The sequence below is a fragment of the Pyxicephalus adspersus genome, chromosome 8 (assembly GCF_032062135.1).
Source record: "Pyxicephalus adspersus chromosome 8, UCB_Pads_2.0, whole genome shotgun sequence".
Classification (NCBI taxonomy): Eukaryota; Metazoa; Chordata; class Amphibia; order Anura; family Pyxicephalidae; genus Pyxicephalus; species Pyxicephalus adspersus.
In genome coordinates, this window is record NC_092865.1 from 7,466,567 (window position 1) to 7,480,287 (window position 13,721).

General features: G+C 43.0%; 1 protein-coding gene across 1 annotated transcript; it reads right to left on the reverse strand.

Moving 5' to 3' along the window:
* Nucleotides 1-1,798: 1,798 nt before the first annotated feature.
* Nucleotides 1,799-13,499, reverse strand: LOC140336372 (adenylate kinase 4, mitochondrial-like). The gene is made up of 3 exons (XM_072419404.1): nucleotides 13,344-13,499; nucleotides 10,141-10,313; nucleotides 1,799-2,231 (listed from the first exon to the last, which is right to left on the reverse strand). The coding sequence occupies exons 1-3, from the start codon at nucleotides 13,363-13,365 to the stop codon at nucleotides 2,202-2,204; spliced, it is 225 nt and encodes a 74-aa protein (XP_072275505.1). The 5' UTR covers nucleotides 13,366-13,499; the 3' UTR covers nucleotides 1,799-2,201.
* Between the last annotated feature and the right edge of the window lie 222 nt (nucleotides 13,500-13,721).

Consider the following 13,721-nt stretch of genomic DNA (forward strand, 5'->3'; position numbering starts at 1 on the left):
GCTGTGGACACAGCCTGGTGCAAATGTGTTTTCCTGTGATGCCCTTTCTGGGGCACGCAGCACCATTTGCTGAGAGCCTGGAAGCCACATGGTTGGATACCGCAAGTTTAAAGGACCTTTAGTAATTGCCAAATTTTGCATGTGAAACAGAAATTCTTATATCCAAATGTACTGGACCCTTACTGACGAGTAATTAGTCTTGCCCCAGGAAAAGGAAGGGTGTTGCTGGTGACTTATCTTTAAAAATGAAGTTTGCCTGGCTGTCTCTGATTTGATTATTCCCATAGAACTGGCTATGGAGCAAGCATGAAAATCAGAGCAGTTGGCACTTTTGATCTTTTGGATATTGGTTCCAGTTCAGTAGCTCAGAAAGCAGTAAAGCTATTGGATTAAGATGACACACAAAAATCGAGATGGCAGAAGATGAACTATGGTCTTATTGCTGTATGTTGGTAAATTGTTCCACGATTCTTTTCCTTGGTATTCAGCTGCAGGGGGCATCACTTCTTTTTGGGTGCAAGCAGCCACCTCTCTGCAGACCAACATATCCCCCATTGAGTCACACCTAGGGTGCAGCATTCAGCAAGAAGCGTGTCCACTCACTTTGAAGATATTTTTTATCCCTTTGAATTCTGGAACAAGAAGTTAAAGGAAATCTTTCCACAGACAAACAATAACAAAGTTTTTCTACTTTCAAATAAAAAAAAAAAAAAAGTTTTGACTTGACATAATTTTTAATTATTTGTTTTCTATTTTGAATTGAAAAAACTTTTTCTCCCCCTATATTTGGCATACGTTTTCCTTACGGCAAGCTTTTACCGCTGGCTCCAATAAAACTTATCTCTGTCTCAATTAGCACATAAACCTAAGGAAGACCCAATATCCATTTTATAGCCATTGGATATTTTTTTTACTCGCCTGGCACAAGGTAGACCAACTGAGCTCCTCCCACTAATGCAAATAAGCTCTCACAGTGTGGGAGGTCAGCCTTGCACCAGGTGGATCAATGGACATATAGAGCAACCAAGAAATTTGCAATGTGACTTTCATGTTCCTTTTATTTTTAATTGTATTTGGAGCAGTTTGCATGCCAATGTCACCCTCCATTCTGTCTGTATGAAGCTCTGAATTTTCTAACCATCTTTCTTCTAATAATATTTGTAACCCAGCACCTCCCATAGGGATATCATTGCTAATACATGCCCATAACGTCATTTACTGGGTTTTTCCTTTTATAGACAGATTCAAAAGTAATTACAGCCAAACTGAAAACAGACACAAGAACAGCGTGAGAAAAGAACTTTTATCGTAAGATTTTAAAGTAAACTTGTACCAAGAGGAGACTGCCATTGCTATTCTTCCTCTGTCATGCTTATCCAGTGATTTCAGTATTTTCAGTGCAACTGATTCCACACAAATATTCATATTATAACTCTGACTTTTGAATGGCATTTTTCACCTGTTTATTCTGTATCATCATTTTTTGAGTATAGGTTCCCTTTAACTGTACCTAGATATATAAATATATTTGCATTTGCTCTGTACAAATGATATTTTAGCATATATAAAATGAGTTTACAATGATATTTTTGTATATTTAGGATACAAGACTTTAAAAATATATGATGGATAATTTGTAGCTTTATACCATGTAATAAAGTTGTAGCTCATAGTGTTGTAGTGTTTATGAGGATATTGGGGATGAGATGCACATTTGTTTTTTTTATGTTATTGTGTGGAGCTAATATGTGGTCTGGGACCATCGCTACACTATATTTGATTGACAATAGAAACAATACAGAGATAATAATGGGAGCATTCCCTTTATTTCTGGTTAGGTAGATATGATCTGCTGGGAAAAAGTATTTATTATACACAGGAACAACAATTACATTCTGAGAATGAGGATGTAACATTGAAAAGTTCATATACAGCCAATAGTTTAATAACATCAGATTTTGAAACGTATTATTAACTTGTAATTATACAGTGCTGACATTTTTTGCAGCTTTCTAGAAAGTCCATAGTCATGTCACTAGCTGTCCCTCAAAGAGGCTCACAATCTAATGTCCCTACTAGTGTTGGTCGAATAGCTCACTATTCAATTCGACCGCTATTCGGTCGAATAATGCATAATTATTCAGGTGATCGAACATCGAATTCGAACTCCATTAAAGTCAATGGGAGAAAAATCTGGGTGGTTATTCGGGTCGGTGGAGAGCTTCTACAGCCTATAAATACATTTAAAAAGACATGTCAAGACTCTCCCAGCTCTGCACAACACTGTACAAGTAAAAATAAAATAAGGAAGTCTTTTTTCTGTTGTTGGCAAGTAGTTTTGGTCGAATAGCTCATGCCATTTTATGGGTCAGCCAAGGGAACGTGACAGATTTTACACAGTCTCCGAGTACAGCCAGAGAGGGACATGAGGGGGTTCCTCTGGTCCCAAAATTAGCCACCAGGTTTCACCGCTCCGTTACAAGCCATACACAGCCCTCAGAGTACAGGCAGAGGTCTCTGAGGGCGGTCTTTCAGTCCAAAAATTAGCCAGCTACACAGCTCTGTTATACGTTACAAGTGGCGGCAGCAGTAGGAGGAGGCGGTGGGCACTGAGACGGAGCGGGGACCACATTGGTAACTGGCATCCAGAGTTGGGAACTGGGCAGGCGGCATCAGTTACAGAATGAGGAGGAGGCGTTGGGCCCTGAGAAGGAGCAAGGACGGCATTAGAGGTTGAGGCCATCACCCATATGGACCGTGTCAAAGCTATAGCTATTGGAGACATGAATGGATCAACGAGATTCCAATCCGTACCTACTATGTAGTGAAACCACATGAAACGAAACAGGCTTGGCAGAATCAGCGGGGAAAGAAGACCCTGTTGAGCCTGAGTCTAGCCTGGCATCTAGAGATGGGCAGTGGGCAGGCAGCAGCAGCAGTAATAGCATGAGGAGGAAGCGGCAGGCCCTGAGACAAAGTGTGGATGGCTGTGTTACTCCTCCTGCTCTTACTGCTGCCACCTGCCCACTACCCAGCTCTAGATGCTAGACTAGACTCAAGCTCAACAGGGTCTTTTTGCCCCATTGATTCCGCCAAGCTCGTTCCCTTTCATGTGGTTTTGCTATGTAGTAGGTAGGGACAGATTGAAATCTCATTCATTCATTCATTCATGTCTCCAATAGCTACAGCTTCTACACTGTCCATATAGGTGATGGCCTCAACCTCTAATGCCGTCCTTGCTCCGTCTCAGGGCCCACCGCCTCCTCCTCCTGCTGTTATTGCTGCCGCCTGCCCAGTACCCAGCTCTAGATGCTCCGTCTCAGAGCCTCTTCCTCCTGCACGGCCCAGGCTTGATCAATATGAGGCATCAGGATGCAGGTATACTTCCGATAAGCCAGCTGATTCGAGTGGGTGGCATTTTTAACCCTGGAGCGCAGGTCTAAGTGGAAGTGCAAGTCAATCACATCCAATTGGTGCAAATCTGCCAATGTGGCCGTGTCGAAATTCCCTTCTATGATGTCCCAGCGCACATTAGAAATGTGGTACTCTAGCACTTCACCAGCTTTGAATCCAACAGACATGAACATGTTGCATATCACCAGACATTTGGGGCTCAGCACCTCGGTGAGCCGAATAAACAGGTGATCCAGGTTGGTTTTTCAAACTGGTTCCAAAAGGCCGCTGCTTCCTTGTACTGTATTGGTACAGTCCTGAAATCTACTGTACAAAGTTTGAGTGTTTCACTGTTAGATAGATAGATAGATAGATAGATAGATAGATAGATAGAGTGTTACATACACGCAGCCAGAGTCAGGGTACCCTCCCTGAATGCATGCAAAGTATACCACCTGTACTGAGAGACAGACACACAGACGCAGTGTATACTGCAGTATATAGTTTGTATACTGCAATGCATATTACAAGCGTCACCACTGAAGGAAAGTGCTGCATACAACACACACAGCGCACTTGCATTTTTGGTGTCAACCCCCCCAATAAAAAAATCCACCTACTATACATATTTATACTTTGTGAAGCATATTAGCTACAAGGTAAAAAATAAAGGTAATGCTTGGCTACATGCGCCACTCAAATTGCTGGCAGCAGCATGGGTAACTTTGGTGGCAGAAGGAGGAAAGGTAGCGGAGGAAGATCGAGCAGTTTGAGCTTGCTTCTTGGGCGGAGGTGGTCGCACAGAGCTCTGTGCTTTCACCAGGTGTTCACGCCAGGTTACTGGGTGGTGGCTTTTTAAATGGGTGCTCATGCAACTTGTTCCAAGTTTGTTTGGGTTTTTGCCTCGTTTCAAGTGCACACAGTTTACAGATGACCATAGAGTTGTCATCACTATGGACATTAAAAAATGCCCACACTGGCGAACATTTAACTGGGCCGAAAGCTGCTCTGGATCTGGTGCTCGTGATGGCGGTCCGCGGTTGTTGAGGCATAGCTGTGGGGACAGCTTCCGACGATTTACTGGACGCCTCACTGGTAATTAAAGTATACAGAGTGTGGGCAGCTTTTACCCTCTTCCTCCCTCTCCCCCTTTGAGGGCGCTCTGCAACCTACTCCTCCTCTTCTTCGTCTTCTTCCTCCTCCTCCTCCTCTTCTTCCTGCCTATGATGATCTCCTTGTTCGCCCCATGTCGGATCAAGGACATCATCATCATCATCAGAAGAGACAATTTCCCTGTATGTGCTGAAAGGAAGCTGCGGCATTTTGGAGCCAGTTTGAATTGACTCGTCTGGCTCAGAGTGTTCTGGTGAAAAGTAACTGGGGGGAAAGCCTGTGAACTGACTCTCTTCGTCAGATGACTCAAACAACTGAGCATCTTCAATGAATGATTGTAGCTGCGCCTCTCCAACCCCTCGGTGGGACTCCTCTACATACTTCCGTACACGTGACTTTCCAGACGCTGATAAGGAACTAGGAGGAACAGGTGTATCATGGACTGTTTGGGACACCTGTAAGGCCTGTGTCTGGGACTGGGATGAAGAGGGGGTACAATCACTAGACCCAGGCTGGGTCATGTACTCCACCACGTCTTCTGCCTGGTGTGGCAATAATGAACGCCCACCACCAACAGCAACGCTTTTTGTTCTTGGGTCTGCAGCTAAAAACAAACTCATACTGGTTTGCTTGCCAGCACCCCTGCCAAAGCTGCCCTTTCCTCTTTGGTCAGACATTGTACAAATGTTTTTATTTATGTGGCTTGACACCCTGCAAAATACTTTGTAGCTAATAATATATTTGTGTATATATATATATATGTATATGATATATGTATAGGTCAATTTGATGGGGGGGGGGGGGTTGACACACAAAATGCAAGTGCGCTTTGTTGTATGCAGCACTTTGTTTCAGTGGGGACGCTTGTAATATGCAGCACAGTATACAAACTATATACTGCAGTATACAGTGCGTCTGTGTGTCTGTCTCTCACTACAAGTATGAAACTGTGCATGCAGTCAGCGGGGGGGACCCTTCCTCTGGCTGCGTGTATGTAACACACTGACTCACTATCTATCTATCTATCTAGCTATCTAGCTATCTATCTAGCAAACAGTGAAACACTCTTCCTATCTGAGTACAGTAGATTTCAGGACTACACAAATACAGTACAATCCAACAATCTATCTGACTAATAGTGTGAGTGTGACACAGTCTACCAAAGTAAAGCACTTTTTTTTCACTTTGACAAGGAAAGCAAGCCAAGCAGCACAGGAAGGTTGTGATGCTATCAGCAAATCTCTGTCTGGAGTGGTAAATGCAGGCACGCCTTGGCCTTATATAGGCAAATGGCTGCCTGTGTGGCATGCAATGATAGACAGCCAATCGGCTGCCTGCCACAACAAAGATGGAGGGGGCATTCCTGCTCTAATTGGAGGGCACTGTGCATTATGGGGGAGGTCCCCAGTTGTTTGAGTGCATTGTGGGAGGGCCGAATTCGGGTATTTGGGTCGAACATTAGGACAACCCGAATTCGAACAACAACACTACTCAATACAGCTATTTTGTATTGAATCCAATACAAAATTATTTGAATTTCCCGCCGCTCCCGAGGACCTGCAGAGACCAGCAGGATGCCGGGGGACAACAACAGAACAAGGTAAGAGGGGTTTTTATGTTTTAAGGCAACCCCGAGTGCGACTCGGGTTTACCGCTTTTTTCATGGAAGATCCACCCCGAGTCCCACTCGGGATTACTGCTAGCCGGGTTAATAGGGAAGCGATAGGTTCGGGTTCTCTGGTTTCCTCCCACATTCCAAAAACATGCAGTTAGGTTACTAAGCTTCCCCCCAAGAAAGACATTAGACTGAGGTAGGGACATAACTTTGTACAGCGCTACGTAACATGTTGGTGTTATATTAATACTGTGTAATAATAATAAAAACTTATTAGGCTGGAATTTGTCAGAAGTCATGGTGACATCACCACACCACCCAAAATCATCAGACACCCTTCCTACTATGAAAGATATTTAACAAAGAACAAGCAATTGTACATCCAGAAATGTAAAAAAGCTCCAAATGGCTACTAACATGTATGATAGGGAATGATTTGGGTGTATTACTAAGCATAAACCTCTACACTTTCATCCATTCACTCCCTTTACAAGTGATATTGGCTGGGTGAGATAATCTAGGCCTAATCTTGTGATAATGAAATCTAGGATCCCATAACTGTGCATGATCACATTCCATTTATATTAGTATTGAATTGGCTCCTCTGCATGACTCGGTGAGCAGCTCCCTGGTACTGGACCACTAAGGAACCAACTGAAATATAGAAATAAAATCTGGAATAGTAATGTTTATAAAAATAAAGCTCAGACATCCCCTTGAGGGCCCCAAGGTTCCTGCAGGCAGCCCACAGACACCTCCTGCAGCTTGGACCGCCCTAAAGGACCCCATAGCTGAGCATCTCCCATTGCAGTCTAATAGCTGTTGGCAGTTAATCCCTGGGACGATGTAACATTAATGAATAAACCTTTTATTTCATCATTACGTTAGTAAAAGTGTGGCTTTTCACCTCCCACCTCTACAAATATGCATAGATGATCTTTCAAAAAAGTTTTTTTGGAACTACAATCTGCCTAATTCTGTGCTGTTTATTCAACCAATCAAACTGCTTATTGAATAAAAAATTTGCATATCGATGCAAGTGCTTTTGGGTAATGTTTGATATCAAATTGTTTGCTTTACAAATGTAATATTTTTTTTTTTGTTGGTGAAAACTAATCAGTATGAAGTGAGTGACATTTTAGTGAGTAAAGAAGATAATTCTGATAAATTAAAAAAATTGTTACTGTCCATGACTGCGTATTTTTCATAGATTTAGTGGTATAAATACTGTTCAAGAATATTATAGATTAGGCCAAGCGATGATCTTGTGGAAGTGAGCTCATTAGGCCTACCAAGGTACCCAATGGGAGCTCAGCAGCTGGATCACATGACACCACACACACCACACCAGCCAGCCATCAGGCTACACAGCCACACACAGTGCTTGCGGTGCCATATCAAAGCCACATTTCCATATGCAATTGTCAGGGGTGTGTAGACAGGTGCACACCGTGTTGCAGTGCCATTAAAGCCACATTGCAATTGTCAGGGGTGTGTAGACAGGTGCACACCGTGTTGCAGTGCTTTAAAGCCAATGGAAATGTTTGCGGCAGAGGTCAACGCTGTGTTGTAATGTGTAAGCTACACTTCTGTGGGGAAGTGTTAGATGGCGGTTGACCTGCTGGCTGCCTCCATCCATCCAGTCACCCTTGCTGCCTATGTCCGTCCACACAGCAGCATTCATTCATGCAGAAATTCTATGTGTGGAGTGCAGGCTGTGATTTATCACAGTCAATGCGGAATGCCTGGATGGCAGCTACGATCCATGTAATGTGGGGGTCTGCGGCCGTCCCGCTGTTGTGAACGACAAAGGAATTGTAAGGGTGGTCGGCTGGCTGGAAGCTTCCAGTGTGGCCACAATACATAACGCCACACACCACACACCATTCACCTTCCACTGCTGAACAACCAGTAAGTCCCCCAGGTAGGCTGGCCTGCTTGTTTTACCCACCCAAGCATTCTAATTCTCGCCGTATTTCCATGCAAAAAGCGTTACATTGTTTTTTTTTTTTTTTTGCATAGAAATTTATTTTACATTTTAGGCCTATAATTCTTAGGCATGATTCACCAAAATATGTCCAAATCTAATAAATTTAATATTAAACATTAAATAAAAAAATGAAAAATCTGTTCAAATAAAAAACTAGTTAAAACACGTAATATAACTGTACAGTAGCATGTATAATATATATATATATTATATAAAGATTTATTTGCAATGGACTCAGTACAGCTATTTTGTATTGAATCCAATACAAAATTATTTGAATTTCCCACCGCTCCTGAGGACCTGCAGAGTAAGAGTTTTTTTATGTTTTAAGCGACCCCATGTGCAATTCGGGTTTACCGCTTTTTGCATGGAAAATCCACCCCGAGTCACAGTCAGGATTACCACTTGGGAGTTACACAAATAGTTTTTGTGAATTTTTTGCAAAGTTTCTTTGCTGGGATCCTACAGTAGCCTGGTAGTAACTTTAGTAGTAGTAACTTTGCAGGGTGACAATGCTATTGCACTGCTTTGGATCTGCCATTCAAAACACTTCCAAGTAAAAATACAATCATTGTAGAGCTAAAATATAACTGCAAGACATCCACTAGTAGAACGATTTAGTGGTTGGAATTCACATTGAATTAAATTATTTATGTTGAACCTGTGCCAGATAAAATAATTTGTTTCCTCTTTATGTTCAGAGTTCTTGGGTTAATGTAGGTTAACAGGGACAAAAACAGAACTGACGGATGTAGATAAAATAAAGTCCTACATGACAACTGGTAGGAAAAGTTTAGGCTGCAATATCAGATGTGGCCTGCAGATGGCACTGTACACAAAACATGAAATTAATAAAGTGTATGTAATACCCAACAATAATTTGCTCCTTTTTGGTCTTTTAAATATATTGAAAGGGTTCTATGTGTTACATTTGGGCAAAAAAGACTCGTTCACCATTTCTAAAATCCAGCAAACTTCTAGCTTTTTGTGATCTCTGTCTTTACTGATTCTAATCACACTTCTCTTTGTAGAATACAGAATGCCTCCTCCCTATACTATAGTACATAAAACAATCACAAATAAGTTTCTCGGTGACACAAAGTCTGAGGTGAGTTTTGAGCTTTCCTCCTAAAATACTCTGCCCTGCAATGCAAAGTGCACTTCTTTGTAACTCTTTACTCTTTCATCTGACATTCATTCCAGCACAATGAGATGGAAATGGAAACTTTAGATAGGGAGGACAACTGGTTTGCGGGCGGCCATCTACTTCAATGGCCATCTACTTCAAATTAGAACAATTTATTATTATTACACCGTATTTATATAGCACCATCATATTACACAGTGCTGTACAAAGTCCATAGTGGTGTCACTGTCCTTCAGAGGTGCTCACAATCTTATGTCCCTACCATAGTCATATGTCATTAATGTAGTCGAAGGTCAATTTAGGGGGAAGCCAAATAACCTAACTGCATGTTTTCGGAATGTAGGAGGAAACCCACGCAGACACGGGGAGAATCTGCAAACTCCATGCAGATAATGCCTGGCTGGGAATCGATCCTGGGACCTAGGCCGGAGTGCTAACCCCTGAGCCACAGTGCTGCCCTACTTCAAATTAGAACAATCATCTCTCAACATCTCCACCCCAGTGCTTTAAAATCAATTCAAAGCTTCAGCCATGTCATTGGAAGGTTTACCACCTATGCAGACTTCCTGACACCAAGGATGAAGTTATGTTAATAGAACAGTGTGGTCCAGCAAATCTCACACCTAATGGTCTTGAACAATCAACACCTGCATTGCCGCATTCCATGGTGATCGGAATAAGACATCTGTGCTGCATGGATATTGGATGTTCAGGGATTTTCTACACAGCTGATGAAGCAACTGTGAAACATCTTCAACATTACAAAAACAAATCCCATTGAATGCGACCGACTACTAGATATACAATGACCTGGAGGAATGGGAAGCTAAAACAGACAATTCTGTTCATACAAGAATAGAAAATGTTACTTTAGAGTCTTACGGGCACATTTGGAGGATTGAATTCCATGTTGTAGACTCGTCCGCTGGGCAGGTGGATCCACCTTGTGTTCAGGCGATCTTTCAGAGTCTCGAAGGGGATATTTAATGTTATTACTAAATCCAGGTCGCACATCTTATCCAGTGCCTCTGCCTGCACCAGGGTCCTGGGAAAACCTGGAAATGTACAAAAAATGAAAAAGATTTCAGGTTCTTTACACACAGCCAATTAAACAACTCCACCATGGCCAGAATAAATTAAGTGTTGTGTGTCACCACTATTAATCACCAGTCTGTAAAATACTGATAACACAGACCCATGCCATGCCATGCCCACAGTCACACATCATTGCAAAGGATACAAAAACAGTCAGGGCAGGAACACAACACATACCGGTAATAATTAGGCACTTTTTGTGCAACTGGACACCCAAAACGGTCACTTTTATTTAATAAGGTAATGTTTAAACACATTTTACATAAATACCCAATTCACTTTTTTTCTCTCTTTATATGTTCTTTTGCTATGGTCTGTGCTGGCAGAGCAGAGTAACAGCTACACCCCCCAGCACAATCTTCTTCCCATTGGCTTGCATTGCAGGGGGTCTAACCCCGTATTTACTAGCTGGCTACACAGGGTCAGCACAGACATAGTTAGACATCTGACAACTGCTCGAATAGAAAAATGAGGATTCAAATTTGAAATCTAAAGCAGCCTCAGCAAAAGTAAAACAGCTGACTCTTGTCTGTAGGTGCAGAGTGAAGCATATGCTCTGGGTTAAACCGGTGGTCCCAATACAGAAACCCCCCTAATAAATCAGACTTAAAAAACTGCAATCAGCAAAGCCCTTGTTCTCCAATGTTGGTTCTGACTCATTAGGGGATATATTGGACCTCTGCAAAGAGACCACTGCTTCCCATATAAGACCAAGGGTCTTATTCTGCAAGGCCATGCCCAGACACTGATATTTTTGAAAGGGGTTAAAAAGAGAAATTTTTTTTTTTTAGAATCTCGCGATCCGTGATAAAACACACCCCGAGCTCGAAAAAAAGTGAAAAGCGCAAAAACACTCCACAAAAAAGGTGCAATTACACAAAAGGTACTATTAGTGATCCCTCCTCTAAAGAGGAAGGGCCACCCTTTTCCCCAGACCCTCCGAAGCCAAGCTCCAGATGAGGGCTGGGTACTGAGCCCACCCAGCCGAAGCTGAGATGGACTTACTTGCCCCTCTGGCCAGAACCAGAGAGGGGCCCTTTTCTCCATGGGACTGCCAAGGCAGGTCCCACCGGATACTATGCTGGGAGCTCTACCGAAGAGATGCTCCCACTGAGGGAAAGCGCCTGGTTTTTAGGCCAATGCACTCTCCAGACTTCAGGGCTAACCCCTAAGGGAATAGCACCCTCCATCAAACAAGTGGCAACGAATACTACACCAGTGATGTGACAAATAAAAAAATAGATTAAAAAATTAGTGCTCAGTGCATAACACACTGGGCAACAAGTTTTAAAAATTGCCCATCTGCACTAGCCGAAGCTAATGCAGAATGAAGCGATGTGCCGAATCAGCAAAAAGTGTGTGTACGGTGCACATTAATCTCAGTGGGTTCCCAGGCCCAGTGATTTTAAGGTGCCCCTGGATCGCCACCCCAGGGATACTACACTCGGAAGCGAGATCCGACCGCTTGTCAGACCGATTGGCCAGACCAAGGTTTCCCTGAACCAACCAGTGGGTCAGTCTAACCAGTGGATGCTCCTTCTCAGGGCAGGCCCCATGCCTTCTCCGGTGGACCAAGCTGGCAGAATTAGCATAGGGCGGCCCCTTACAGAGCAACACCAACAGGCAGACCGTCCTTAACAGGGGTACTTGCACACTGCATTCTTGCCAGGAATGCCAGTGCCTTTCTACCCTGATCACTAGAAGGATTAGGTACTACACTTGATCTTAGACAAAAGGCTGAGAAAACCTGTTAAGGGACCCAAACAGTAAGCCGGTACCCTAATGGTAAAAAGAGAATAGGGGAGGGCAACCTAAACATAAAGCTACCACAACCCAAGGCAGCAAGATATTGTATTGTGAGCCAATAAACTGACCCCTGCAGCCACATATGGGGGGCACTGGCTGGTGAAATGATCTTAGTGACCACATGGGCTGCAGAATCATGTGGATGGGGTCATGTGGTCAGGTAGGTAGTATACAGCCTGTGGTCGATAGGTTTTCTTCCACCTGAAATCACAATCTTAGGACTGGTGTGCCGCCGGTGACAGCGGAGGATGAATTGTTATACAATATCGGTAATGAGAGCTTTCTTGCCTGGAACCTGACGGAGGTGTTGTGTAGGCGGAAATCTGACCAGATAATGAAATCTGCGCCAGGCTGGGGGAAAAAAAAGCTGTCTGACTTTCATCTCTCTAATGAGGATTACGCTCTGCAAATCACAGTTATCCGGGACAGAGCCGACAGACTCATCGCCTCCTGTACGTTAAATAGGGGTTGCAAATGACAAACAAATACAGACAGTGACACTGGAGGAGAGGACCCCGCCCCGAAGAGCTTACAATCTAGGAGGTGGGGATCTAGCAAGTACAGTGGTCTGATAATATTTAGCAGTGAGCGTGTAGCGGATCATTAATAACCAAGGGACAGTCACTGCCTTATACCATGGAGGAGAATTTCATATTTAACCTATAAGCGGTCTGCTGGGTTTGGGTTCTGGAAGACATCTTAGGCAGGGGAGTCGTGCAACGGGGTGGATGGGTTTTATTATTAAACTGAAAAGGATGCTGAAGTTTGAAGGTTTAAAGACTGAAATGTACAGGATTATGATATATATATTAAAGCGCTGCGTAATATGTTGGTGCTATATACATCCTGTTTTTTAGTAATATATGTATAGAGAGAGGGATGCCTACCTATGACTTTAGTGCTATCATTTAAAAATGAACTAGATCATGATAAACAGTAAAATATATTATATATGTGTATGCATATATATATATATCGGATATAGAAAGTATCCTTCTAGGATCTGGGATCTAAATGAGCAAACAGGTTTCTGTGCGTGGGTAATGTTACTGTTTGCAAAGAAAGATTTTGGATCCTATATCTTGCACGTGTGTGTGTGTATATATATATATATATATATATATATGTGTGTGTGTGTGTGTGTGTATTTTGCATTTCCCATAACCATGGAGCTCCCCCCTTACCTTGCTGAGATGCTTCTTTCATTTTCTAAGCAGAGTCTCCTGTCTCCTGTCTCCAGCTGCGCTGCTGAGTGCTGAGTTTTGATTTGTCATTCACAAGCAGTCAAAGGTCATGGTAAGGCTATGGCCATACAGCTGGGCTACCAAACAGGGACTATTGCAAGCACTTGCATTGTGTGCTGTGGTTGGACCTTGTGGAAGCAAGGGGAGGCTTAGCAAATTGTCATCAAGCAGCAAGCAAAACCTGGAATGGATTTTCCCAGGTCCCGCTGGATTTCCATGAAAATGGTTCTTCGGGTTAAACCTCCATTGATTTGATCCCTTTTTTGTTTCCAAACAAAAGCCACCGGACGCGCTTGTGAAAGCAGCTTCAGCTAAAAA